Source organism: Pleurodeles waltl, chromosome 6 (genome assembly GCF_031143425.1).
Source record: "Pleurodeles waltl isolate 20211129_DDA chromosome 6, aPleWal1.hap1.20221129, whole genome shotgun sequence".
NCBI lineage: Eukaryota > Metazoa > Chordata > Amphibia > Caudata > Salamandridae > Pleurodeles > Pleurodeles waltl.
Genome location: NC_090445.1, coordinates 662,525,247 through 662,551,445, shown reverse-complemented (window position 1 = coordinate 662,551,445; position 26,199 = coordinate 662,525,247). Strand labels below are relative to the sequence as shown.

The 26,199-nt window shown below is 42.7% G+C and overlaps 1 protein-coding gene across 1 annotated transcript in view; it reads left to right on the top strand.

Annotated features, from left to right (window-relative positions):
• Positions 1 to 2,023: 2,023 nt before the first annotated feature.
• The window catches only part of LOC138300119 (fish-egg lectin-like), a 66,813-nt gene continuing 42,637 nt past the window's right edge, over positions 2,024 to 26,199 (top strand). Inside the window, exon 1 of the mRNA XM_069239038.1 lies at positions 2,024 to 2,143. Within this exon, the coding sequence (XP_069095139.1) occupies positions 2,092 to 2,143 (52 nt within the window). The 5' untranslated portion in view covers positions 2,024 to 2,091. The remainder of the gene's footprint in view (positions 2,144 to 26,199) is intronic.

The window sequence follows — 26,199 nt, the reverse complement described above, 5'->3', positions numbered from 1 at the left end:
TTGCACGGCATGACTTGAGGCATCTGTGCCTATTTGGAACTTACATGACATGGGCATGGTGTATGCCATCGACATGTCTGTGCTATTTTTGTTTGATGTACTGTGTGTGAAGTGTGTGTAGTAGGTAACATGTGGCCACTTGTAGTGGTCAGTGTACTACTGTTAGCAAAGGGTACAAGTCTGCACCTGTCTTTCACGTGGTGTGCCTGTCAAGTTGTAGGTGTATTACGTACATGTGGGTTTATTTATTCGTGTTGTGCACTGACTGTGCTGTACTGCAGCATGGTGCATATGTGTTATCACCTGCACATGTGTGTTACCCTCGTCATGTGTTACTGTAGTGGTGTATGTCTTGTGTGTCCGACAGGATTGGTGTGTTGTGTGTATATTGCTAGATTTGTTGACTTACCCACAAGTAGGCCATTTCCAAATTGTCCATCCTGTAATTGTTCATTGATCCTGCGGTGCCGGAATATGTAGGCGTCATGGACACTCCCAGGATACTTGGACAAAATGTTTATAAATAGTCCCCGGTGGTCCACTATGCCCTGTACATTAATGGAATGCGTGTGCTTGTGGTGTTGGGGAAGCTGATGTGGCAGGGTGTCAGGGAGATGATAGTGTTTAAGAGCTTTGGCAGGAATGCAGAGAATGACGGCTGTGAGACCCAAGCAACCAGTGCACCCGTTGTTTGGAAGGAACCACTTGCCAGCATGTGCAGGACAGTGAGCAGTGTTGTCACAGGTGGTATGTTGTGTGGGGTCTGCAGGCTGGCTGTAATTTATGGCTCAATGTGGTGCAGCAGGTGTAGTAAGGCATGCCGGTTCAGTCTATAGGTCCTAATAATGTCCATATCCCTGAGACCAAGGAGGGTTGTCCTGGTTCTGAAGACCCTCTCCTGCCTTCTGCGTTGCCTTTGTGAGCTGCGTTGTCGTGCTGGTGATTGCTGGAGTTGTTGCTGTCCTCTGTGCCGTCTAGCAAGCTGGACCATTATCACCTCCATCTTCTCCTGTAGGTTGGTAATGTTGCTTCTGTGTGTTCTCCTTAAGTAGTGGTGTGTTTGCCTCATTTTAACGCCTCCCCTGACCCAGGTGTTCAATTTTGACGCAAATCAGTATTAACTTCATTTTTTGGGTCCGCCGCTAAATACGGCGCTAGGGTGTTTGAGTAATATTTTAGACGAGAACGCCTACCTTGCATCTCATTGACGCAAGGAGGTTTCACGCATCCGAAAAATAACGTTAACACCAATATTTTGCCGCTAGAAGGGTCTAGCATCAAAATATAAATATGGTGTTGAGTTTGCACTGAATTAGCATTAAAAAAAATGATGCTAATTCAGCGCAGAGTATGAATATGCCCCATAACACGTTAACACCCGCGGTGTAGGTCAACTTAAAGGCACAGTTAGGGCCTGATTTATGAAAAGTTAGCGCCGACTTTACGTCATTTTTTGACGTATTCATATAATTATATTTTGTAAGTTTGCGCTGCTTTTGTGTCAAAAAATGACATAAAGGCGGCGATAATTTTCCATAAATCAGGCCCTTAGTATGTTTTTTTAAATTTTATTTTTACGAGTGCCTCCTCAGATTCACCATTAAACAAAGGGAGGGGAAGACATTTTACACATTTTGGGAAAATCTGGCCCTTTAAAAGGAGGAGGAGAGCACCCCCTCAGCACAAATACCCCCTCTGAAATCTTGCACGGGTGGCCGAACTCGCCGCTGATAGGTGCAGTCCAAGTGTGGGGCATTATTGATTACTGGCTCTTTCCTCGAGTGTTACTGTTGCCGTCTTCAACAGCAAGCGGCTGACGGAAGGGCATTTACAAGATTTTTTTTCTGTTCTTTCTGGAGTTAATGGCCCAGATCCAAGTGGCTTTTTCGAAACCCACGATTCACCCCCGCCCTAATCTGAGCAGGCCGCTCTTCCTTGGATGCATTAATCCTAGGCAAACAGGATCACATTTCAAACATCTTCCTTAATCTTTTCTCCCTTCCTTCTGTGTTGAGTATTTAAGTCCGCGCGCCGGCGTTACTCTTACTAGTGGACTCTGCAGTGAGGGAAGAACTCAAAGAAAACTTGAAGATGAGCATCTCCGGTGTACTCTTGTTTCTGCCCCTGTTGGGGCTCTGTTCAGGTATGATGGACACCGGTTTCATGTATGCATTTATTTTTTGTCTTAGATAGTGCCAACTCCAACCGATCGGGTTTCAAGGCATATACGTTGATCAAGTATTGATGGCAATGCGCTGGCATAACACAGATTTTTAAATTGTGCCAAAGAGGTCTTAATAGTTGTAAAGGTAAGTAAAATTGCAGAGCACACCATATAAACAGAAGGTGGGTGAGAGATTCAGGTCATCCTCGCAGAAAGCACAATGACAACAGCACAACGAGACCAGAAAACGCGCTCAAAAACAGAAAAGTCATGTTCATGAGGCACAGTGTGGAAAAGAGTGGCATTGTGAGTATAGTGAGCCTTGAGCCTCGGAATGACGTGCGAGGGGTGGGTTCCTCAGGGATGATAAACATTATTGAATAAGGAGTTATTAAACCGAGAACATACGTGAGGGGGAAGACGTACAGGTGTGCTGCGCCACAGAGACAGCAGAATCTAACTGGGAGCAGGCATAGACCAGACAGCGAGAACAATAAACACAAGGCAGGTGTAAGCAGGGGTCTGCTATAAAGTGCAGCGCCTCCTACCGCAGAGTCTGAGGAAGGGTCGGACTGTGCAACGGGAGCAAGAAACACAGGGTCATATTTATACTCTGTTTGCGGAATGTGCATCAAATATTTTGACGCACATTCGGCGCAAACCCTGCCCCATATTTAAACTTTGACGCCCGAGCCCGCGGATGTCAAAATCCCACCATGTGCGTCATTTTTCGGAGGCGGGAAAATGCCTTGCGTTAATGATATGCAAGGTAGGCGTTCCCTTCTAAAAAATGACTTTAAGGCCCGTGCACCTTATTTATACCCCAGAGTCATTTTGACGCATAGGAGGGGATGGGCATTGAAAAACAGCGCACAGCCTGTTGTGCGCCGTTTTTTAACGCCTGGGTCAGGGCAGGCGTTAAGGGATCTGTGGGCTCGGAAGGAGTCCAGAGGTGCCCTCCCCTGCCCCCAGGGACACCCCCTGCCATCCTCGCCCACCCCTGGAGGACACCCATGGATGGGGGGACCCATCCCAGGGAAGTAAAGGTAAGTTCGTGTAAGTATATTTTTTACGTTTTTTTTAAGTGGCATAGGGGGGCCTAATTTGGGCCCCTCTGCATGCCACTATGCCCAATGACCATGCCCAGGGGACAGAAGTCCCCTGGGCATGGCCATTGGGCAAGGGGGCATGACTCCTGTCTTTGCTAAGACAGGAGTCATGTCAATGGGGATTGTGCGTCCCAAAAAATGGCGCAAGTCTGGTTTGAGGCATGATTTTTGCCTTAGACCTGACTTGCACAATTTTTTGACTCAGACCAGTCCGCAGTGCCGGCTAACGTCATTCCATAAATAAGGCGCCTGCATGGTTCGTTGGAATGGCGTTAGCCACCGGTAAAATTTTTGACGCACAACTGCGTTGGCGTCAAAAAGTATAAATATGGCCCCCAATGACTTACAACAAACTCCTCACTCACCATCAATTGATAGTGCACACAAGAAACATAGGGAGTTGACTCTAAGGCTTAGATAATTTAATACAGTCTTAGAATGCCAGCCAGAGTCTGGCCTCTGCTCTTTTGTAAACCTGTAGGAATGTTTTGTAATCTAGCTAGAATGTGTTCTGTACTTTTTACATCTGTTACTATTTGGGATTGTAAAGAAACAGTGCATGTTTTGGTTTTGTGTACATTTGAACATGAGTGTAGACGCTTCCCATACTTTGTTCCTATTTCGCATCTTTTTTTTACTGCCTACTATGTGACCATCCTGCAAAAGGTCTCCTCGGTTTCCCTCTCCTCTCAGTTGTCCTGAGGGCTACCTTCTCCAGATCCGCCTGTGTGCCTAAGCTCTTCTAATGTTTGTCTCACTGACATTGTGTTAGTTTCTCCCTTAAGCCACTCTGGTGACTATCTCGCTAAGAGCAGCACGCCTACCTTCCTGAGGGAACCTCTTCTGTCTTTAACGGCGCTAGCAAGTCCAACATATACATTTCTCCCAAGCACTTCTAGGGTTGCTTTTGTGTCTTTTTCAACTAAGCACTTCATTGGCCTATTTCCCTCTTGGCACTTCTGTCTCCCACCCCCTCCTAGAATGTCCACCAACCCATATCTTCCTCATTTGGTTCTTCCCTTAGCTAATGTTTGTGTCCCCTCATAGCACTCTGGGGTGTGGCTCTGTCTAATACCTCTCCATGTGTCCATTTCCCCAAGCCTTCTTGGCTTTTTGTCTTTACTCAGCACTTCCATCCCTCGCCATCCCAATAGACTCCTGCGTTGCTCTCTATCACATTCCTGTATACCTGCCTCCTTAGCTCCAAGAAGGTGCATCTCCTCATAGCCTTCCCATGCACACACCAGCTTGTAATCTCTGCCAGATCCTCAAATGTGTGTTGCCCCAGACAAGTTATGAGTATGTAACCCCTTAACCTCTTGTGTGTGTTTTCCAGACATCAAGCCTCACTCAACATGAGTGAGCTTTACACATCTACGGGGGTCTGGTAGCGCACTCACACACGCAACAAGCATTGGCAAAGCCAACAGGATTTGCCTATGCAAATTCTATTGACTTTGTCAATTTTTTTTTTTACATATTGCAGAGCAGTTGAGCTACTGTTTAATATAACTTAAAGTTTTAAAAAAGCGCAATGACACAGACAATAGTGAACTCGCCAGACAACTTTCGTAGAGGGGAAGACAATAGCTTTTACTGTGCGAGCTAGAGACATAGCTTCCCTTCATTAAATGGCGATAATGCAAACTTTTGGGGCAGACCAGCTTTCGAACATACATCAGACACTTTATTATTTTGTTACTTTGTTATTGCACATTAAATTCCGGGAACAGACCATCTTGTGATAAGATAGTGCTACAAATACACAGTCATTAAAACATACATAATTATGTGCATTAATGTCAGTACTGCCTTCTTAACACTGGGCTGAAATCATTCTACAAAAAAGGGTCCCTATTAGATTCAAAATTATGATTTGGCAGTTGTTAGATGTATTGTTTTCCGTTCTCAAAATCCGTTATGCTGAGCATTTTCTATTGTAAACCCGTGTAACTACTGTTTGCAATCATCTGTTTTTGTAGGTGTTATGTAGAGCGCCAAGGTGTTCCTTTTCTGCCCCTTACACAGTTATTCTCTGTTGTTCCATGCCGGTGTTAGCTCAAGTAATTATATGGAATTATATGGAATATAAAACAAAAACCAGCATACTTTAGATTTAGCATTTTATAAAGGTAGCATGTTAGTGGCTTAGTTCATAAGGTGTACATTTAATTGAAAAGTGCTCCTCTTCAGGACAATGCCCTCAACCCTTTCCCCGTCCCAACCAAGCCATAGGTGACTATAAACATTTTCAGGTGCTCTCCGAAAATGGCCGCAAGTGGCTTTTATTTCTATTAATACCTCAGTGCAAATGTTTGCAAATTGCTTTGCCGTAGCAGAAGGTGCATTCAACGAACTTTCGTCCAAAATGCACTCTGTAACCAAAAGTTAATTCAGAATTATCTAAGCACATTAAACACGTTTATGGATATTTTGGTAGGATGTGAAATTGAAACTCTACTACTGCACAGAGCAAAAGTACAAACTCTCTGTGGCACTGAGTGATCTCGTTAAAATTAATTTGTATACTCTAAGAGGGCGTGGTTGGCCAAACTTGATAGCACACCTACTTGTTTTTGATGGAATATGCATGAATCACAAGGAGATAAACCAGGAATACACTATTCACATGACTACTCTGACAACACTTCATAGTATATTTGTATAAGTTAATTGACAGGAACGTGATTTTTGTCATGAGAGTTGCAGTTGTGGCTTGCGGGAGTTAAAGAGGGCGGGTCGGAGTGGTGCACGGGGGAGCAGAGGGGGTTGCAGGGGGGAATAGTAATAAAATTAAAAAAATTAAATAAACTTACCTTGGCTCCCGCGCCACGAACCGCTCCTATGCTGGCTGCAGGCACAGGCTCCCAGCCTGCCCTGTGGCCAATCCTGATGCTACTTAAAGCAGCATCAGAATTGGCTGAGAGTGCCCAGCCAGGGTGCTCCGAGGCAGACAGGGAGCCTGTGCAGACTCTCTGTTTCTGGGCTGCAGAGAGACCTGTGCGCATGTGTGTTTGGCCAGCCCGAGACGGCCAGCCAAACACAATTGCGCTCTGAGTGGGAGTGCTGGGGGGGGGCGAAGCAGGAACGTTTTAAGAGTTCTCGGTGTACCAGCTACACAAAACACAATGAAAATGAATGTCAAACCACAAGGCTGGAGGTACCTCGAAAACACATGTACAGAACACGTAGGCTTGGAAAAAGTTACCCGGAGTGAACTTACTGTGATACAGAAAGGGCAGTTGCTCCTTGAAAATGTACGGTCAACCCGTGCCCCTCATGCAGAAGCCACAATTCAAGCAAAGTACGGACGGAGATAGATCACACAGTGCCACGAAGCGGTTTAGTTAATAGCGAATGCGATAAACCTTTTCTCACTCACAACCCAGGTGCCGTAACTTCTATTTGCTGTGTTTTCATAAGAAAACACACCTCTTATGAAGAGAAATGGATTAATTGTGTTTTATAGCCTAGAAACTATATACATGAAATCATTACTAAACTTACCACATTACATCATACCACCAAGTTTATGATACTACAAACAAATATTTACTGTTAGTTGAGTTTGTGAACAAGGCCTACAACTCTCACAATGCATTAGAATGTTAAAGGAAATGGATGCGTCTTGCCATATAATTGAACCAAAACAAAAAACCCAAACCAATTGATGGTATAATCATGAATTGTAAGGCGATAAACCACAAATACACTATTTACATGAATACACTGACATCACTTCATAGTCCATCTGTATCAGTTAATTTACCCAAACACAATCTTTGTCATGAGAGTTGTACAATGTTTAATAAAGATGGTGCAATATATCAAGGCAATCATAGATCACATACACAGAGTGGGGGTTCAGGTGGAACGTTTTAATAGTTCTCAGTGCACCAGTGACACAAAACACAATTAAATTTAATCTTCAGAAATGAGTCTAGAGGTACCTCGAACACACGTGTAAAGAACATGCAAGCTTGGAAAAAGTTACCTGAGGTGTACTCACTGAGATGGTTGCTCCTTGTAAATATACGGCTAAGCTGTGCTTCACATGCAGAAGTCACAATTTAAGCACAGTACGGGCGGAGAAAGATCACACAGCGCCACAAAGCAATTTAGTTAATAATGAGCGTTGTAAACCTTTTCTCACTTACAACTCAAGTATTTACTGTGGTTTAATAGGAAAACATGCTTCTTATGCAAGGAGGGTGGGAAACAATAGTGGGAGGGGAGAGGTGAGAGGGAGCACTGGAAAGACGGAACACATCCACTCATATGGAGTGTGGGCATTAAATTAAAAAAGTACCTTAGAAGCGCATGACTACTAGAAGGACACCGAGTTCCAGCCACTAATTGCAAACCAGAAAGGGCACTTGGTCCAGGCTCCAGGGAACAGCCAAAGACGAGGAAGGAAGAGAGGAAGTGCAGCCAGATGATGTCACAAGCTGCTGCTGGCCACTGAAAAGCAAGAAAAGGGGAGTGATCAGGTAAGCCTACTAATGGTAAGTAATGGGAAGGCTGTGGGCGGGCTGCAAGCCCCTTTTAAGATTTGTTTTTCAAATACAAACGATTTCGCCACAGCTCAAGCTCTGTGCAAGTGAAAATTAAAAATTACTCTGACACCTGTTGAGGACTAGAGCTAGAACTCCAAATGTGGCTTTCATCAGACCCAAGTTCATGCAGAGCAACTTCTGACAGAAGTGGTTGCAAGAATCTCTCCTTATGGTGGGGTGGGGGAGGCTCCTGCAACAGCTTCTACTCTGTACATAACAGCAAGCCTACTAGCACATTTATGCTCCACAATTTGGTGATAACAGAATTTCCAACTGGAAACCTGTACATATTATCCATTCAGTGCAATGTTCTTTTGTATCAACTTTAGTGAGGTTTTTGTATTATTGTATTCATTTTAAATTGATTTTGAATAACATCTGTGAAACTTTCAATGGATGTGTCCATTCACCCCCCCCAATACCGAAGAAGGGCCCTAAAATAGCAGGTGGGAACTGTGGTATGCACAGAATTGAAGATCTTTTGGAGGAGGCAGAGGAGCTACTAAACCCTCCCCCGTACTTGACCAAACAGGCTCTCCGTGGACATCCCCTTGCCCTCCATAGAAGAGAAGATCAAAGAGGAAGGTCCCGGATATGTTTACTAGGGAGAAGCTTCCCATCTGCACCCCTCGGGTACTTTCACCAAAGAACTCGCAGAAATTATGTACTGGTGACAAGGGTCCAGGGAACAATTCTTTGGTTTTAGTCAACCCTGAAGCCCGATGTGAATAAAGGTTTTCCATTCTTTGTACCGCAGGTGATGGTGAGATTGGCAGGGAGGAGAAGGTAACAAATGGATATTTAATTCAGCCCGGTGCTTCTTTAAATGTTCACAAATTAGTGGAGATGATAACTGGGCTGAGGGAAAGCAGTCCAGGTCCTAAAGTAGGCTATAAAAGCCCTGGAAGGGAAAGTAAATGGGGTCATATTATTCAAGAGTTCTACCCAGATTCGGCACATTGACGGGGATCGTGGGATGGATATACTCCCACGATCTGACACCCCTCCTCCAGTACAGATGGAAAGGCCCTTAGGATCCCACATGCCACTTCCATCACAGGTCCCTCTGGTACAGTTAACTCCTTTGTCCTCAAATACTGGGAGACACCACATATGCCAATGTCCCATCCAGAAGGAAGGGGGCGGGTTGGATGGATGTGAATAGATATGGCCCAAGCTGTGTCTATCGAAGGGGCCGAGATATACATAGTAGGGTACTAAATAGTGAATGCAGTGTCCTTAGGAGATTCCCCCGCCCCCACCATCATCCACTGAGAGGGCCAATGCTCAAGGCTAGCCAGACATTTAAGTTACTCTCTGTAGGAAGCTGGCTCTCTATATACTGTACCACAATGAGGTATGGTGTGTACACAGTTCAGGGGTTCCACAGAGGCATAACAGGGGCTAAAGTAGATAATACTAATGATCTTTTTTGTGGAAGTGTGGTCGAGCAGTTACGCTTCTAATAGGGTAGTGCAAAGCATTTGTTATATAGCAAAAATATATTTTGTTACTTTACTACTAGAACCAACAGATCTTCGTCACAGGTGAGTACAATTGTAAGTAGGTATCAAGCATATGTATCAAATGTACTTTGTTTGGATTTTGCAGGTAAAGCAGTTTACAAGTAAGTAAAACTTTTCAGTTTCAAAAGTTGACACAGTACCATTTTTCATCAATAGAGTCCTAGGGGGGAAAAATGTTAGTAAAGAAAACAGGTAAGTACACAACTTACGATTCCAGTCTTCAGAGGTTAGGATGTCCACAGGTCAAAGCTCAAGTTGACCCCAAAACTGCATCACCAGCAACATGGGGCCAGCCGGAAGAAGAGGTCAAAGTTGGTGTGGGGTTTGAAATGGAATCCTATGAGGGCTAGGGGAACTTAGTGGAAAACAGATTGCAGCTAAATACCCATGGTTTAATGACACATGCCTGGGGGGTTTAGGTCAGCACCGGCAGGGGGATACATAGGTCAGCAGCAAACACACACTCTCAGCGGCACAGAGGCAGCCGGGTGCAGGGTCCAAACACAGCATTGGGCGCCCAATGCTTTTCAATGAGGGAACCCCGGGGGCCACAGGGATGCTGCAGGGTGGATCCAGTAGGTCGGTTCTGAAAATCCAAAGGCTGGACAGGAAGGAGAGGCGCCCACTGGACATTGCTGGACCGTTGAGCGGATTCCCCAAGGCCAGGGGGCTGCAGATGCAGGGGTACCTTTAGGAGTCAGGAATTTTCGTCAGATCCAGTCGCTGGCTGCAGGCATCATCGAGATGGCCAGGAGGGGTCAACCCAGGATGGAGTTGAGGTTGAAATCACCCGAGGACCTTCTCCCTACTGGTTGGCCACCTGGACGCTGGCCATGGGCATTGGGTGCAGAGTGGACAGGGCTTGCGGATCCAGGGAGGTTCTGGAGTTCTTTTGGTGACTTCTTCTTGGGCATGGCTGCTGTCCGCAGGAGTTCTTGGTCCTCTGCTGGACAGGCAGTCCTTTGGGGGTTTGTAGAGGTCACTGGTCCTTCAGGATGCATTGCCTCTTTGGAGCATGGGTCTTTGAAGCTGCAGACAAGCTGGTAGGGCTGGGGGCCAAGTCAGTTGTCGCCTGGAGTCTTCACTGCAGGGAACGGCTTAGCAGTCCCTCTTCTTGCTTCTTTCTTCTGAAGTCGCAAGCAATCTGGTGAGTGAGATTCAGGGGAGCCTCTAAATACTAATCTAGGGCGTTACACGGGTCAGAGGGCGGTAGCCAATGGCTACTGTCCCTGAGGGTGGCTACAACCTTCCGGTGCCCACTCCTTTTGGGGAGCGGGGCACATCCCTAACCCTACTTGTCCCTACCTGCCAAACCAAGATGGAGGATTCTGCAAGGAGGGATCACTTCTTCTCTGGACACCTTAAGGGTGGTCCTAGCTGCAGTGGTCACTCCCCCCTGTTTTACCCAATTTTCCTGCCAAACCTGCCACCAAAAGTGGGGCTTGGTCCACAGGGCGGACATCTCCACTAGCTGGACTGCTTTAGGGCACTGTAAAAGGAGGCCTGAGCCTTTGAGGCTCACTGCCAAGTGTTACAGTTCCTGAGGGGGAAGTTGTGTGAAGCACCTCCACCCAGAGCAGGCTTTGTTTCTGAGCCCAGACAGCACAAAGGCTCTCACCCCTTGGGGTCAGAAACGTGTCTGTTAGTGGCAGGCTGGCAAAGAAAGGTCAACCCTGCACTAAAGGGTTGGGTAAAATACAGGGGTCCTCCTCTGTGTGCATTTGACAATAAATCCAACACTGGCAGCAGTGTGGGTTTTTTGTGCTGATGCCAAACTTCACAGACTTCAGTGAAGCCATCATGGAGCTGTGGAGTTTGTAATGACAGACTCCCAGCCCATGTACCCAATATGGCCACACTGCACTTACAATGTCTAAGAATGTACTTAGACACTGTAGGTTCATATTGCTCATGCAGCTCTGTCTTCACATGTGGTAGAGTGCACCCTGTCTAAGGGCTGTAAGACTTGCTAAAGGGGTGACTTACCTCTGCCACAGGCAGTGGCTTGTGGGCATGGCACCCTGGAAGGATGCCATGTCGACTTTACCTTTTTCTCCCCAGCAACACACACAAACTGCAATGGCAGTGAGTATGTGTTTGGTAAGGGGTCTCTAAGGGCGGTACAATACATGCTGCAGCCCTTAGGGACCCTCCCTGGTCACAGAGCCCTTGGTACCTTTTTCAGGAACATAGCTGTGTGTCAGAGTGTGCCAAATGGGGAAACAATGGTACAGTTGTGGGCAAGAACACTGGTGCTGGGGCCTGGTTAGCAGGGTCCCAGCACACTCTCAGTCAAGTCACCATCAATATCAGGCAAAAAGTGTGTGTGGGGGGTGGGAAGGAGGTGAGGGTAACCATGCCAAAAGAGGCACTTTCCTACACCCTCCTCAAACCAAGGCCAGATCTTTCTAACCAAAGTCCCCAAAATTACTTATGGGTCTAGGGAAGGTCAGGAGTCCCTAACTAACAAAGTAATTGACTGGCTCCAGAATGTAAAGAGGTGCTATTCAATCATTAGGAGTGATATCATTAGAACTGAGGGGATTGCAACCAATAGCGAACCCTGTGACCTTATGAAAGTGGTTCTGAAGGACCAAGCTTTGGTGGATGGTCTTTTGTCCATGGATGCGCGCAGAATGTATACTTCTAACACCCAAATTCAGATTAAATATAGTGACAAATTAGATTTACAGTATGCCTTAAGGCTGGTAGGCATGAACATACATCGGTGCAGTTGGCTGGATGAAAATTATTGACTGGTCATTTTCTCCTACTGGGAGAAGCCTAAAGATTACCCACTCAGTGAGACTGAAGCTGTTTGATGAAACTGTGTTCCTGGAAAGAGTGAGGCCCTCAATAGTCAGTGATCTCTGTAATAAAACTGGATTGATATGATTGGCTCTCTGGAGGTTAGTGCGAGGGCTAACTCCCAGTTGACCGCATGTAGACTAAAAAGACCCTGTATATTGGATGGGGTACCTGCTCTGTGTGACCAGGAAATATCTTTAGCTCATGCCAATAACTAGATCAAAATTTTGTCTTGGAACATGGGTGGGATTGGGCCAAAGTGGGGGTACATATATTGGGGCGAGTTTATAGATGAATATGGCATCTGCCTCTTCCAGAAGACCTGGAGCACAAGCCTGGCCATCAGGAATGAGTATAAATCATTCTGCATTAATGCAACCCAGCCACCCAGGGGAAGACTCTTGGATATGGATAAGGACATAATTGCAATGCTCAATAAGGGTTCTAACAGTTGAATCTCTAGATGTGTTGGTAGTAGGGGTGGATTTCTATGGTGTTTACTCTGTGGTGTTATTCACTGTATATAACCAGGTTGATGACTGGAATGCAGAAACAAAAACAATAAGCATACTAGAGGACTTCCTTACAGAATATAATGGCAAAGGGGAGATTTTAGTAGTTGGTGACTGCAATTCCACTTCTGAGTCACTTGTTTCAAAAGACCTGAATATATTTGCTGAACAGGATGCAAAATGGAAAATCCCTCCTCTAGATCTCCCAACAGTGAAATTGGCTCTGAGGGCAGCACAACTATTTGTAGTAACGTTAAAGTTTGATCTCAGGACAGCACATGGGAGACCTTTATTTCATATTGAGATCAGATATACTTTTAATAGATCACATCATACTAGCCCAATTGATTATTTTCCAATCAGCTTGAAGGGTTGACCATTTGTGCATGACATGGCAGTCATCAATCGGGCAGACAGTGGTCATAATGCCCTAAGTCTGTCACTAATTGGTATGCTGGAAAAAAAACTAAAACTCATAGGGGTGCACAAGTCAGGGATGTTGTGCTTTCTAGTAATGGGAACGCTATCAGGTGGGAATGTGTTGAAAAACACCGAGAGGGCCTGGTGATGATGGTTAATAAAGTCAAGGTGCAACTAGGGATATTAGAAAGTCTTTCTCCGGAGGCAAGAGGCCCTGCCTTGGAAAAAGCCCATGAAGCACTCTACTGATTTTAGAAATCTTCTGGTGCAGGTTAAAAAGTGTGCTACAAACCCTCAGAAGGAAGCTCCGTGGTACACTAAAGCCTGCAGGTTGGCTAAGAGGGGGCTTTTGCAAGCAGTTAAACCTAAAATTAGGTCACAGCTTGTGCTTTGCAGGGCAAACTATAAAAGAGAACTAGCAAAAACCAAAAGGGATTAGGAGAATACACTTTGGGAAGAATTGTCCCTTGCTATGACCTCTAATGACAACTCAAGGTTCTGGAACACCCTGGCTCTGAGAGACAGTGGTGGCAGGAAAGAAGTGAAATACTTTGTGCAACCCCAGAATTGGGTATTCCACTATAGCAATCCTTATTCCTGTATTGAGGACCCTGCATGGACTGGTAGCGACCACCTGCTGGTAGCCAAGCTAAAGAAGCATAATACAATGGAATTTGAGATTAGGGAGGTGGCACAAGATGGGTATCCCCCCTAATCTATTAGCAATCCTTGTCCAGCTGCATGAAGACACCTACACAAGGGTTAGGTGGGGAGAGCATGTGGAACTCACTAATCCCACTTTGTTTTCAATATATATTAATGAGGTAGTGGAGTGGCTAGATAGGGATGTTTGAGATTCTCCAAAAGTAGCAGGCAAGAGAGTGCCTGCTTTACTTTTTGCAGATGATACCCTATTAATTTCAAAATCACTCAAAGGTCTCCATCAGCTTTTGAATGCTAACTTTTCTAATGAGTGTGGGTTACAGCTTAATAGTTCTGAAACAAAATTTATGATATTTAGCCCTGTAAAAAGTAAAAATTATAAATGCAAGTTATATGTCAGCAACGACCCCATAGAACAGGATTCCAATTTTGATTACCTAGAGTTAAGATTAACCTTTTATCTGGATTGGTCTATGCGGGTACAAAAATCACACTGCTCCTTACTACACTACACATCAAGATTACCATAAATCTTTAGGAAAACTAACTTAAAGAGACCTGACCCAGCTATAGTAATTTATAATGTGAAGACAATGGGTGCCATTTTATACAGCTTCAAGATTTGGGGATTCGCAAATTGTAATATATTAGCGGAAAACAGATTTATTAGATCCCTTTTTGCTCTCCCTAAGAGTTAGCCCCTGATTCCCCTGCAACTTGACATGGCATTAAGAAAAATCTCTTCAAAAGCTGAGTACAGGCCTTTGCTTTATTGGCACAGACTATGGACCTCGACTGATCTAGAGGCCTATCGCAAACCGGTAAGGGATTTGTTGATCTCATCTAGTGCCTAGAAAGACCATGGCTAATGCATGTTAGATCTGTATTAAGGAATCTGGGACTGTAACGGCTCTGGGTAAGTCCAGAGGAATCAAACTCTGTTTCCAAAATAGACATCAGAACCTTATACTAGGAGCATGTATCTGCTGCAACCATTCGTGGAAGCAGAGGTACTTAATTCACAGAGTTCTTTCATTTTAAATCTCTTCCTGTGTATGAAAGTTCAATCAATGAAATCACACCCCCTTCGGCTCGGAAACTGTACCTTTAATTTAAGTATCAGTCCCTCCCTACTAGAGCCTTCTGTAATAAGTTGGCTCATGCTCAGTGTTGGGAGATAAATGTCCATCTTGTAGAGGGCCTCATGAGTCCATACCTCATATTTTATTTTTCTGCCTAGGCTATGTTCACCAGAGGAAGAAATGGATACTGCCCCTGCGCAGGAAGCTGAGCACTAAGAGGCACCTGGAGGCATTTAGGATTCTAAGGGCCAACAGCTCTAGACTGGTGGTATTTGCTGTTGCAAGATGCCTCACGTCTGTTTAGATCTGGTGATCCAAGTGCCTCAAAGCAAGTGAACAGGAAGTGTTGTAAGTCTGTGTACATGTGTACACTTATGTGGTTGGGCTCAGTTGAGGTATTCCCCCAACACTGCCCAAGGGTGACTTATAAAAGAATGTGGTATGCTAGACATACGCCTAGGAGCCTAAATGGAAAAGTTGTTTTATTTTTTTAGTGTCCCACTTTTATAGTGTCCATGTTCTCAGGGTTTAAAAGGGTTGATAACATGGGCTCCTATGTGGTTTCCTGCACTTTATTGCGAAATTTGCACAGGTTTTTAAAAATATGCTACGTTATAATATGGCTTTATTGCAAAAATTGCACAGATTTTGGTGTAACCGTCATGAGGATTAGTGGATGCTCTGCTTGTAATAATTTTAAATTATAGCACATTGTATACATCTCTGATGGGTGACTTGTACAGATTTCAGGTATATTGATATGCTGATTTTAAAAGTTTTCATGCGTACATCTGCTAAACCTATAGGCTTACGTGTACAGTTAGTTAGATGTCTGGCTTGAGGCATTGTATGTAATGATTTTGACTCTATCGCATAATGCTAATAACACTGATGTTTGTTTTGTATGGCTTTTACGTACAATGATTTGCTGTGTACTTTTAAGACCCTTGGAGATCCAAATAAAGTTATTATGAATGAATGATTAAATGAAACTGTCAATGTCATCAATGTGATAGTTAGTTCGCACACCTGAGAACTTGGATAACTATAGAGCTGTACTCTGCTGAACCATCTTGTGTGACAATCTAGGTCGATCTTCCCGAGCCCAATCATTTATCTATCCACCTAAGCCCTCTATATGTCTACCACTATTAAGGCCCCTGTGCCTAAGTGCAGGGTCCCCACTGTTTCAGTCTCATGTAGGCCCTTTATTTTGCTCCTACCTCCTCTTAGCACATTGTGTGTCTACCATTTATGAATCCTCTTGTGTATCTAATGAAGTAATTTAGGATTGGGCACAGCAGGAAAGCACCTGCTCTGCTTCTCCAACCCTGTTGAATCCATCGTTCCTACACCATATTTGGATGTGGGGGAGGTGCCAGGTAGGCACTGGTGCAACTGTGGGATCGTCCAGCGAAAATATGTGAACTGGTTTTCAGTCTACCACTTTATTTTCAGATCATAGTGAATGTCATATATTACCACCAAGAGAGATCAGTGCTGCTGTAGTTCTTATGTAGCATAGAATATTCCATAAGAAGAGAGCTGTACTCAATTTAGAATACCTACTATTTTCTCTACCATCAGGATATATCTAACTTTGTTAACTCCTGCATGTTGACATAACATCTGCCTACCATAAAACATAAAAAAGAGGTAAGAACCCAAGATGCCTCAAAGCTCCTTATATGAAACTGTGAGGAAATGAAACCTCTGCCCAGAGTTTGTACCTCCAGGCTTCCTAGAGTTCTTAAAAGTTATGTGTGCTACCAATAACACAGTTTCAGGGGAATACACATGTTTAACTCCTCAACACTTTTTTGATTACATTCAGAAGTGTAGGCCAGTCACTACTGCACACTGATACCAAACTGGGGAACCACTCTCTATCATTTGTGACACTTAAAATGGCTTTAATGTGTATTTAAGTGCACCGTCACTCACTCATGAATTTGTGTCTAGAAGGTGTAAATCCGTTGGGCTCACGATTATATTAATGCCTTCTTCAAACACCTTAGCACACCTTGGAAACCCTGTCATTTGTTGTATCCCTTTGAATGCAAGCAATTGACTGCACTGTGGTAAACATAGAGAATGAGGTAGCTTAAGCCTGGACATCATCATCTGTTATTGTCTCAAAAAATAATTGCGTATAATTGTTCATTGTCAAAAATAAAATACTGTGATGAACATAGTCTCACTTCGTATCCTTACTGATAATCATAATATCTCATGGGCATTCAGATATTGATGGTGGAGATTACCTTTCTTAAAGCCCATTCCAATTTAGGCAAGAGTCGAAGGTGCATCTTAAAGAACAGTTGTATGACAGAATATTGATACAAAATATTAAAGAAAATTGCTCTCCTGTCTGATTAATGAAAAAAATATACAAATAAAATACAGCTCAAACATAAGACAACTGCATTTAATCCTATATCAAATAAAGCAAAATTTAACAATCAATTCTAATCTTAATATGATAGATATCATCCAACAAAACATCATATATGAATGAATAATAACACAACATAAACTTACACAGACGACAATCAAGACAACATTTAACACAATATCTAAAACTCACCCACTCAAACGAAGTCTAAACAGACAAACAACAAATAAACATTTTTCTCACAAATAAATTCATCAATATAATAACAGGTATCTACATGAAAATTCAATATAGTAATCCATATAGAGCAATTTTGTATATCTTATCCACCAAACTTATATACATTTGTATTCTGCCTATGTTTCATAAATCTCAATAAGAAATCTAAAAGTCTCTGCATATAACAACTCCTCCAAACAAGTCTTTTTAAAGAGTTCTTTGACGGTCAGAACCTTTCTGATTATCGAAGACAGCGCAAAATCCCAATGCTGTCTATTCTCCAAAATGGTCCAAATATAGTAATTCGTCAGTGGATTTCTGAAACTTTGGTACTCCATTGCCATATTGAATATTGACCACAATAATATTTAAGTACAAAAAAATCTGTTGTTGAAATATCAAGTATACATGCATACAAGGTATTATATAAAGTACAGCAATGTCTGCTACCAAAATATCTACATTATTCCAGCAAGTATGTGCATTTGAGTGCATTTATCATTATTTTAAGTTAAATGTTAAATTATTTATTAAAATTATACATATACATAATTACCTACTGGTGTTCACTTGTAGGTAGTTATATTTAGGACCATGTTTCCATAGAAAAAGCGTTTTTTGACTTGCCTATATCTTTGCATCACTTGACAAATCTTCACCAAATTTTCAAAAAAAAAAGTGTGCGCATGGGAAGTTTTGGGGTGATCTGTCAAGCAGGGGCCGACAAAAAGGGGAGGTAAAAAAACGTGCGTTTCCCATGTTAATTCCCATAGGAGTTTTGAACACGACTACAGCCCAAACTGCTAGCCGGAATTACACCAAATTTGGCAGAAAGGTAGATTTTGTTCCGCAGACTGTGCTTTTGGTTATTTGGTGTTGATCCGTTCAGTAGTTTTTGAGCTACTACAAAAAAATTGTATATCTAGGGATCCTTCCCAATGACTTCGCAAATAATAAGAGCTCGTGTAGAGACCTGCAGAGCTGTGATTGTCTGCCACCACTTCAAACCAAGAAGTGTTGGCAGCATTCTTGGGAGTCGGATTCAGCTGAGTCCCAGAAAAAAAGTGAAACAATAAATAAAAGGGGCAAGGGTAGGGACAACCTGACTCCTTAGCTCCGGTGCTGGGGCCGCAGAGGGTCCCCACCAGGGCAAAAAAGTACTTTCTTTAAAAAAAAAAAAATCCCACAAATTCGGGACAACGTCACAAATTCACTACAAACATTTAAAAAAATAACAAGTGCAGGTTCCTGCACTTGTTTTTATGAAGTCTCTGGGTGGGCCAAGTCCCAGGGGCATGTTGAAATGAAGGAGGAGGGCGCATGGGGCCATTCTCCTGGGGCATTTTTATGCACCTGGGACCGCCACCCATCCGGGGCTTTGATCAAAATAAATGCAGGGGGCCACATGGGCCCCCCAACCTCAGGGACTGCCAGCTCCCACGGGGCTGACCCTCCTCCCCCACACCCCCTGGGACCACTACAATAAAAGAATTAAGGGAGTCTGTCAGCTCCGGGGCTCACCACCCGCCAAGTCAAAGCAAACACTCCGCTTTCTGCAAGTGAGAGCTGTCAAACAGGTCACACTTGGAGAAAGTGGAGTTTTCATCTGTTTCCCTGCTTGCAAATATGCGTGTAGGGAAACAGATGAAACATTGCTCCTGCAAGCAGGGAGCTGCTATTTAAAGCAGCTCCCTGCTTGTGGAAGCAATGCCGGCTCCCACAGGATGCGGGAGCCAGCTAGGACCTTGGGGGCCTTGAGGCGCCCCCCGCAGTCCTGTCGCTCTCTCTCTCTTCCATCTCATAATGGGATGGAAGAGAGAGATTGTTAATGCAGTGACATCAAAGTGTCAAACTAGCAAGATGTTTGTCGCAAATGTTATACTTACATTTTAAAGGACACCAGGCCAGGGCCACTTCTGGCCTAATGGTAAAACTCTTGCACTGTCAGTAGGTTGAAGGTTCAAATCCTACTATATCATGACAGAGTGTCTGTTATTTTTCTACTGTTATGACTGTTAAACGTTCCTAGTATTGGAACACTGAAGTATTTTTCCACTCAAAATCTGGGGGTTGAATGTCAGAGCTAAGTCTAGACACTGCACAGTAAGAAGTCACCTCTGGCCTAGTGGTGAATGTCTCAGACATGCACATTGAAGGTTAAGAGTTCCAGCCTAGGTGAGTCTCTGGTCATTTCCTGCTTTCATTTCTTTTCAACTATAAATATTTAAATTACAGACTGAAAGGTGATCTCGCTCTTTTTAATTGACAAGAATTTTTTTTCTTTTCAATATGTCTGAAAATATCTCATTCTAAGTATATCATTCATCAAAGCCTAAAAAACTCCTGCTCTCTGTCTCTCTCTCTCTCAATTTCTCTCTGTAAAATCTTTCTCTAAATCACTCTCTCTCTCTCTTAATCTCTCACTTTCTCTCTCTCTCTCTCTCTCTCTCTCTCTCTCTCTCTCTCTCAGGGTTGGGTGTATAGGGGGTTGGCCGCAGGCAAGGCCCAATGGCCACCCAGCGCCACACATGGGCAAAGGCGGTGCTCGGCCGTGGTTGGATTAATGTATAGTAATGGAAATTACTTTACATTTAAAAAAACATAGAAATTCACTGAAAAAAACAAAGGTTACAAGGATGTTATAGTTAGGAAATAGAATTAAAAAGAACATAGAACTTCACTTAAAAAACCAAAGGTTATGAGGACATTATAGTTAGGCTCACATTTTAAACGTATGCAACCACAGAAATTCACCTGTTATAGTTAGAATTGTCTCAAGTAACTGTAACTCGTGCCCTAAGGTAACTATAACTCGTGCCCTCACCAAGCACTGCTAATTACCCCACAAATTAGGCACTCATGACATCTTTGATAACATCATTGATAATATCAATGTAATATCTGCAGTAAAATTATTGAAGAAAAAACTGTGCATGGTGGTGGTGTGAGCCATAGTTACCTGTAACCTTTGGTTTTTTAAGTGAATTTCTATGTTTTTATACATTCTATTTCCTAACTATAACGTCCCTGTAACCTTTGTTTTTTTGAGTGGATTTCTATGTTCTTTTTAACGTAAAGTAATTTTAATTACTATATGTTAATCCAACCACTGCCGCACATGACCTTCGGGTGTGCGCGTAAGGGGTTGGCTGCAGGGCCTGTAGCCAACCCTCTATAACCACCCAAGCCCACGCCGAGGGTTGGCCGCAGGACCTGTCTCTCTGGGTGTGAGAATAGGTGTGAAAGGGTGTCTCTGGGGGGGAGAGGGTGGCTTTGGGGTTTCATATTGGGGGATGAGGGGCACACAGCCTCCCTCCTCTGGCCGATTTTAGCCCTAGGGACCCCATCCCCCGGTGCCCAGCCTTAATACATATTCAACACAAAAGGATGATGGACGGAGTGCTGAACAATGCAAACACCCACCCCCAGCCACAGATCTGGGTTTAATCCATTGTTCTTTTACTCACCATGCCACCCCAGTTTGGACCTAGCCATATGCAAATCAGTCTTGACCCTGTTCCTCATGGGAACAATCCAGCCCAAACTGCCAGGCCAGGACCTACCTAGACCGGAAATAAGCATCCTGGGACCGGTTTCAGGGTATCACCTTTCATCAGCCAGGCTAGCTTGAATCCAGTGGCACAGTGAGCATGTTGCCCACGTCTGGGCATACCCTTCCCACATAGGGCAACTTTAGCAACACAAAAGGATGTTGGATGGAGTGCTAAACAATGCAAACACTCACCCCTAGTCGCAGATCTGGGTTTAATCCATCGTTCTTATGCTCACCGTGCCACCCCAGTTTGTACCTAGCCATATGCAAATCAGTCTTGACCCTGTTCCTCATAGGAACAGTCCAGCCCGAACTGCCGGGTCAGGTCCTCCCTGGACTAGAAACAAGCATCCTGGGACCAATTTCAGGGTATCACCCTTCATCAGCCAGGCTAGCTTGAATCCAGTGGCACAGTGAGCACGGGACCCACGTCTGGGCATACCCTTCTCACTTATTGCAACTTTAGCAACACAAAAGGATGATGGACAGAGTGCTGTTTCTGGTCCAGGGAAGACCTGGCCTGGCAGTTCGGGCTGGATTCTTCCCATGGGGAACAGGGTCAAGACTGATTTGCATATGGCTGGGTCTGAGCTGTAATGGCATGGTAAGCAACAAACTGATGGAACAAACCCAGATCTGTGACTGGGGGTGGATGTTTGATTTGTTCTGCATTCTGTCCATCTTCTGTTGTTTTTGCATTTGTCGCCCCAAGTGGGAAGGGTATGCCCAGACATGGGTCCCGTGCTTGCTATGCCACCAGATTTAAGCTAGGCTGGCTGATGAAGGGTGATCCCCTGAAACCGGTCCCAGGGTTCTTGTTTCTTGTCCAGGGAGGACCTGGTCTGGCAGTTCGGGCTGGACTGTTCCCATGGGGAACAGAGTCAAGACTGATTTGCATATGGCAGGGTCTGAGCTGGAATGGCATGGCAAGTAAAAAAAACTGATGGATTAAACCCAGATCTGTGACTGAGGGTGAATGTTTGATGTGTTCTGCATTCCATTCATCTTCTGTTGTTTTTGCATTATGGCAGGCTGCAGGGTGTTGCAACTGCACTGGGTGCTGACTTCGGATGGGGGTGCAATGTTCACAAGTTTATTGTGGTTTTAAATTCACCTGCCTGCACATTTCTTGCCTCCAGCATTTTTCTGGCACCAATAAAAATTTCAGAACAACTCCATGATTAATGTTCTTCCTGGATAGAGATTGGAGTTTTGTCTAGAAGTAGTTTTGACTCATCATAAGGTAGTGCTAGCACAGAGGGTTAATATGCCTGCAGCAAAGAACGTCTACCATGCAGATCACAAATTGCATGTAATGTGAATAGGTCAGTTGGTTACTGCTTTTTTCATAGAGATCCTTTAGTTGCTTGCAGTTTAGAAGTTAAAATCCTAATATAGAACAGTGAGCAATTAATTGTCATCAAAGAGATGCATGCAAACTTCAAGGTATAGATTAGAGCATTATGATTTTTTCCCCAGTCTTTCATTAACCAAATGTTGCAAAACGGGTTCATTTGAGTAGAAATCAAATCTTATTATTAAAGAGAACCCCCAACCATGGTGTTACGTTTTAAATATTGAGTTTGTGCTTCTCCAGACCTAGCACTTTTAAACTATACTGCCTACCAGTATGGATGAGGTGACTCCTACAATTTGTAGTCCTCTGTCAAATGTAACATTTCCTATACACTGATATACACACCTATCATTGATTGTCTGTGTGATGTTTATGTGATGTAAAGTGCTCTGACATCCTACACTGGTATGTTTGGCGCTATAAAAATAATTAAATGCATCTGAGAGAGAGTGGGTATGGAGACTTGAGGCCACTGTTAAAGGGTAATACTGAGGAAATATATATTTGTTTTCTTGTGGCGGGGGACGTCCGGCCCCCCTTCCTAGGCCAATCTCAGCCTTGGGACCACATCCCCTGGGACCTGGCCCACCTGGAGGCTTTAGTAAAACAAGCGCAGGAGACCAAGCTTAGATTTAGTTTAATTTTTGCTGCAAACCTGTGGCAAACGTTTTTTTAAAAGGTGATTTTTTACCCTGGCTGGGTCCCTCTGGGAACCCAGAACCAGAGCTAAAAGATCAAAGTGTCCCTACCCTGGATCCTTTTTTTGTTTTTTACTCTTTTTCTGGGACTCGGTAGAAGCAGGGTCCCAAGATGGCTTTCAACACTTCCTAGTTGAACTGTTGGCAACTAATCAGAGCTCTGTAGATCTATGCACAAGCTCATTATTCACGAACTCGTCACAGCAAAAAGACATATACATTTGGATTTCCTTAAATTTCTCTACAATTACTGAATAGATTTACAACAAATAACATAATACGTAATCTGCATGCCAAAAGCTACCTTTCTGCCAAATTTGGTGTTATTCCATCCAGCGGTTTGGGCTGTAGTCATGTTCAAAACTTGTATGGGAATTAACATAGGAAACACACGTTTTTTGACTCCCCTCTTTTTCTTGGCTCCTGCCTGACACATCACCCCAAAACATTCAGTGTGCAACAAGAATCACCGGCACACTTCTTTTGGAAAAGTTTGTGAAGATTTGTCAAATGGTGCCAAAGATGTAGGCAAGTCAAAAATTATTTTTTCTATGGAAACATGGTCCGAACTCTAACTACCTACTGGCGACCATTCGTATATATATATATATATATATATCTATATCTATATATATATATATATATATATATATATATATATATATATATATATATATCCTACCAAGATATATATATATCTTTAACTCTTCCTCTCCCACCAGGACAAGAGGGGTAATGCTGATGGCCAACGGCAAATTGGTGAAATATCACTTTTTTATTAGGTACAATGGTACCCAACGCATTTTGGCTCCCAAAACAGAGCGTTGTTCACAGGTAGGTGTGGTCTCTTTGCACAAGATTTTTAAAGAACAAAAGTGCACTTGTGCTCTTAAAATAAACAGACATAGACAAAATACTCCATATATGCATTTGTAACCAATGACATTATATGATAATAGCAATTTTCCCTGTTAAAGTATGTACAAATGCATAAATGATTGTGGAATAAAACTGGTGGTAGGAATCCAAATTATATTTTTCATATCATCACTCTATTACACAGTTTTCAAACGGAGCACTTGAAGAGAAAAAGGTACATCAAAAAATGTAAATTAAATGTTTCCCTACATCACACTGAAACCTTAGTGGGCATATCAACATTCAACTCGTGGGCTATATTATATGGAGCCTCTTTTACATCACTTGTGCTTAGTAAAATTTAATGTCGAGCTGCTTCCACCAGCCATGTTGTAATGACTGGATCCTGACCGCCACCATTTACTGGGAGCCAACACTGGGAACGGCTCACTGCTTTTAAAAATATGTAACAAAATGTAATATTTGTAAAAAATATTAATTCATAAAAAAAGGTAATTAAAATGCAACAGCACGGTTAAATATAAATAGTAAAGTAAATGCTAAAATATATACTCTTAAGTTAGATATATTCTACATATCGTAGCATTCCAAATAAAAACCATAATAGTAGAGCTAATAAAACAACAATTCAAATACACAAACTACAAGCCTGCAGTCATTAGGGAGAAAGCATGCGTTGTGAATTGGGGAGGGCCGGTTTATTATTCTGACTCCAGTCTACCAGTCTAACATATATTGGGAAACACAGGGTTGTGGGGGGGTATAGTTACTGTACTTTCTCAAATCTAACAAATATTAGCGAAAGGTCTTACATTGGGAGCAGGCAGATTTAGGGCCTGCATTAGAGTTCAGGGGACGTGACAGATATCCCGTCTACCATATTACAAGTGCCTCTGGACACAATGCACTTGTAATATGGCGGGCATGACATCCGCCATGTTTGTGACAAAGTACCTTATTTACTGAACTCTAAATCGGACCCTTACTCTTCAAAATGCATTGGACAAAGAACATACACTGGGGATGGGGTAAGATTTACTGTTCTAACAATAGTGTAACAACACTGTGGAAAGTACATACAAAGGCGGGAACTTCAGTCTATCATTATTAGGAAGAGTGCACAGATTTAGTATTCTAACAATAGTTCAGAAACAGTTAGGGAAACTACAGACATTGTATGGATGGGGGTTCGATTTTCTAATCTAGCTCCAGCCTAACAAACATTGGGGAAAGTGCATACATGTGTTTGTGATAAGGGTCTCTCATTTACCTTTCCAACTCCAGTCCAACTGACATTAGAGAAACAGCATAAACTGAAGAGGCCAGGATCACTACAGCAATACAGTGTAAGTACCTATTTAAAATTAATTAAAATAGCTACTTTTCAATCAAAACCCATTGCATTCTTTCATTAATGCTGCCACAAAAACTCAAACATCTAAATGAGGAATTATAAAAAAAAATTAAAAAATGTAGTGTACAACTTGTAATATTTACATTTTTAATGTTTTAATTAGTTAGAATTTAATAATTTATTTAAGAACTATTCCACCAATATACCCGCACAACCCATAATAATAACTTAATTATCTTGACTCATGAAAAGGAATGTGCTCAATCTGGAAAACTACAGGATGGCACTTTTTCACTTGCACTAATGGTCATTTCATCACTACAGTTATCATTGGGAATTACTTTTTATTACGCCAAGTAAATTTGGAATTCTGTGTTCATCTGTACCCCCAGTGAGAGACCTCACAAAGAAACAAAACAAAACAATATTCACGGTCTCAAAATTGCTAAACGGCACCCAATAAAATCTAAGTATGCATTGTGAATGTCAATGACATGGACTATTTCGATCCTGCATTTTTGACAGAAATACATTATATTTACAGAAATGAAACCCAATTCAATGAATTAAAAAATTCTAAATAATTTATAACTAAAATAATTAATGGAATTAATCAATGTAAATATATAATAATATTTGAAACCTACCCACACAATCACACACTAAACATCAAAAATAAAAATAAATATTGATACAATTAAAAAACATGTCAATAATGTCAAACAATACAAATATAACTTATTCAACAATTAACAATAATTGATATACACTTTACCTCCTAATCCTCCAATAAACCCCACAGTCTCAAATGTAAATGTATTATGTAATAATAACATGTTTTATAAAATGCAAACATATAAATAACAAAAAATAATCAACATATTAATCAATTAAAACTCATGAA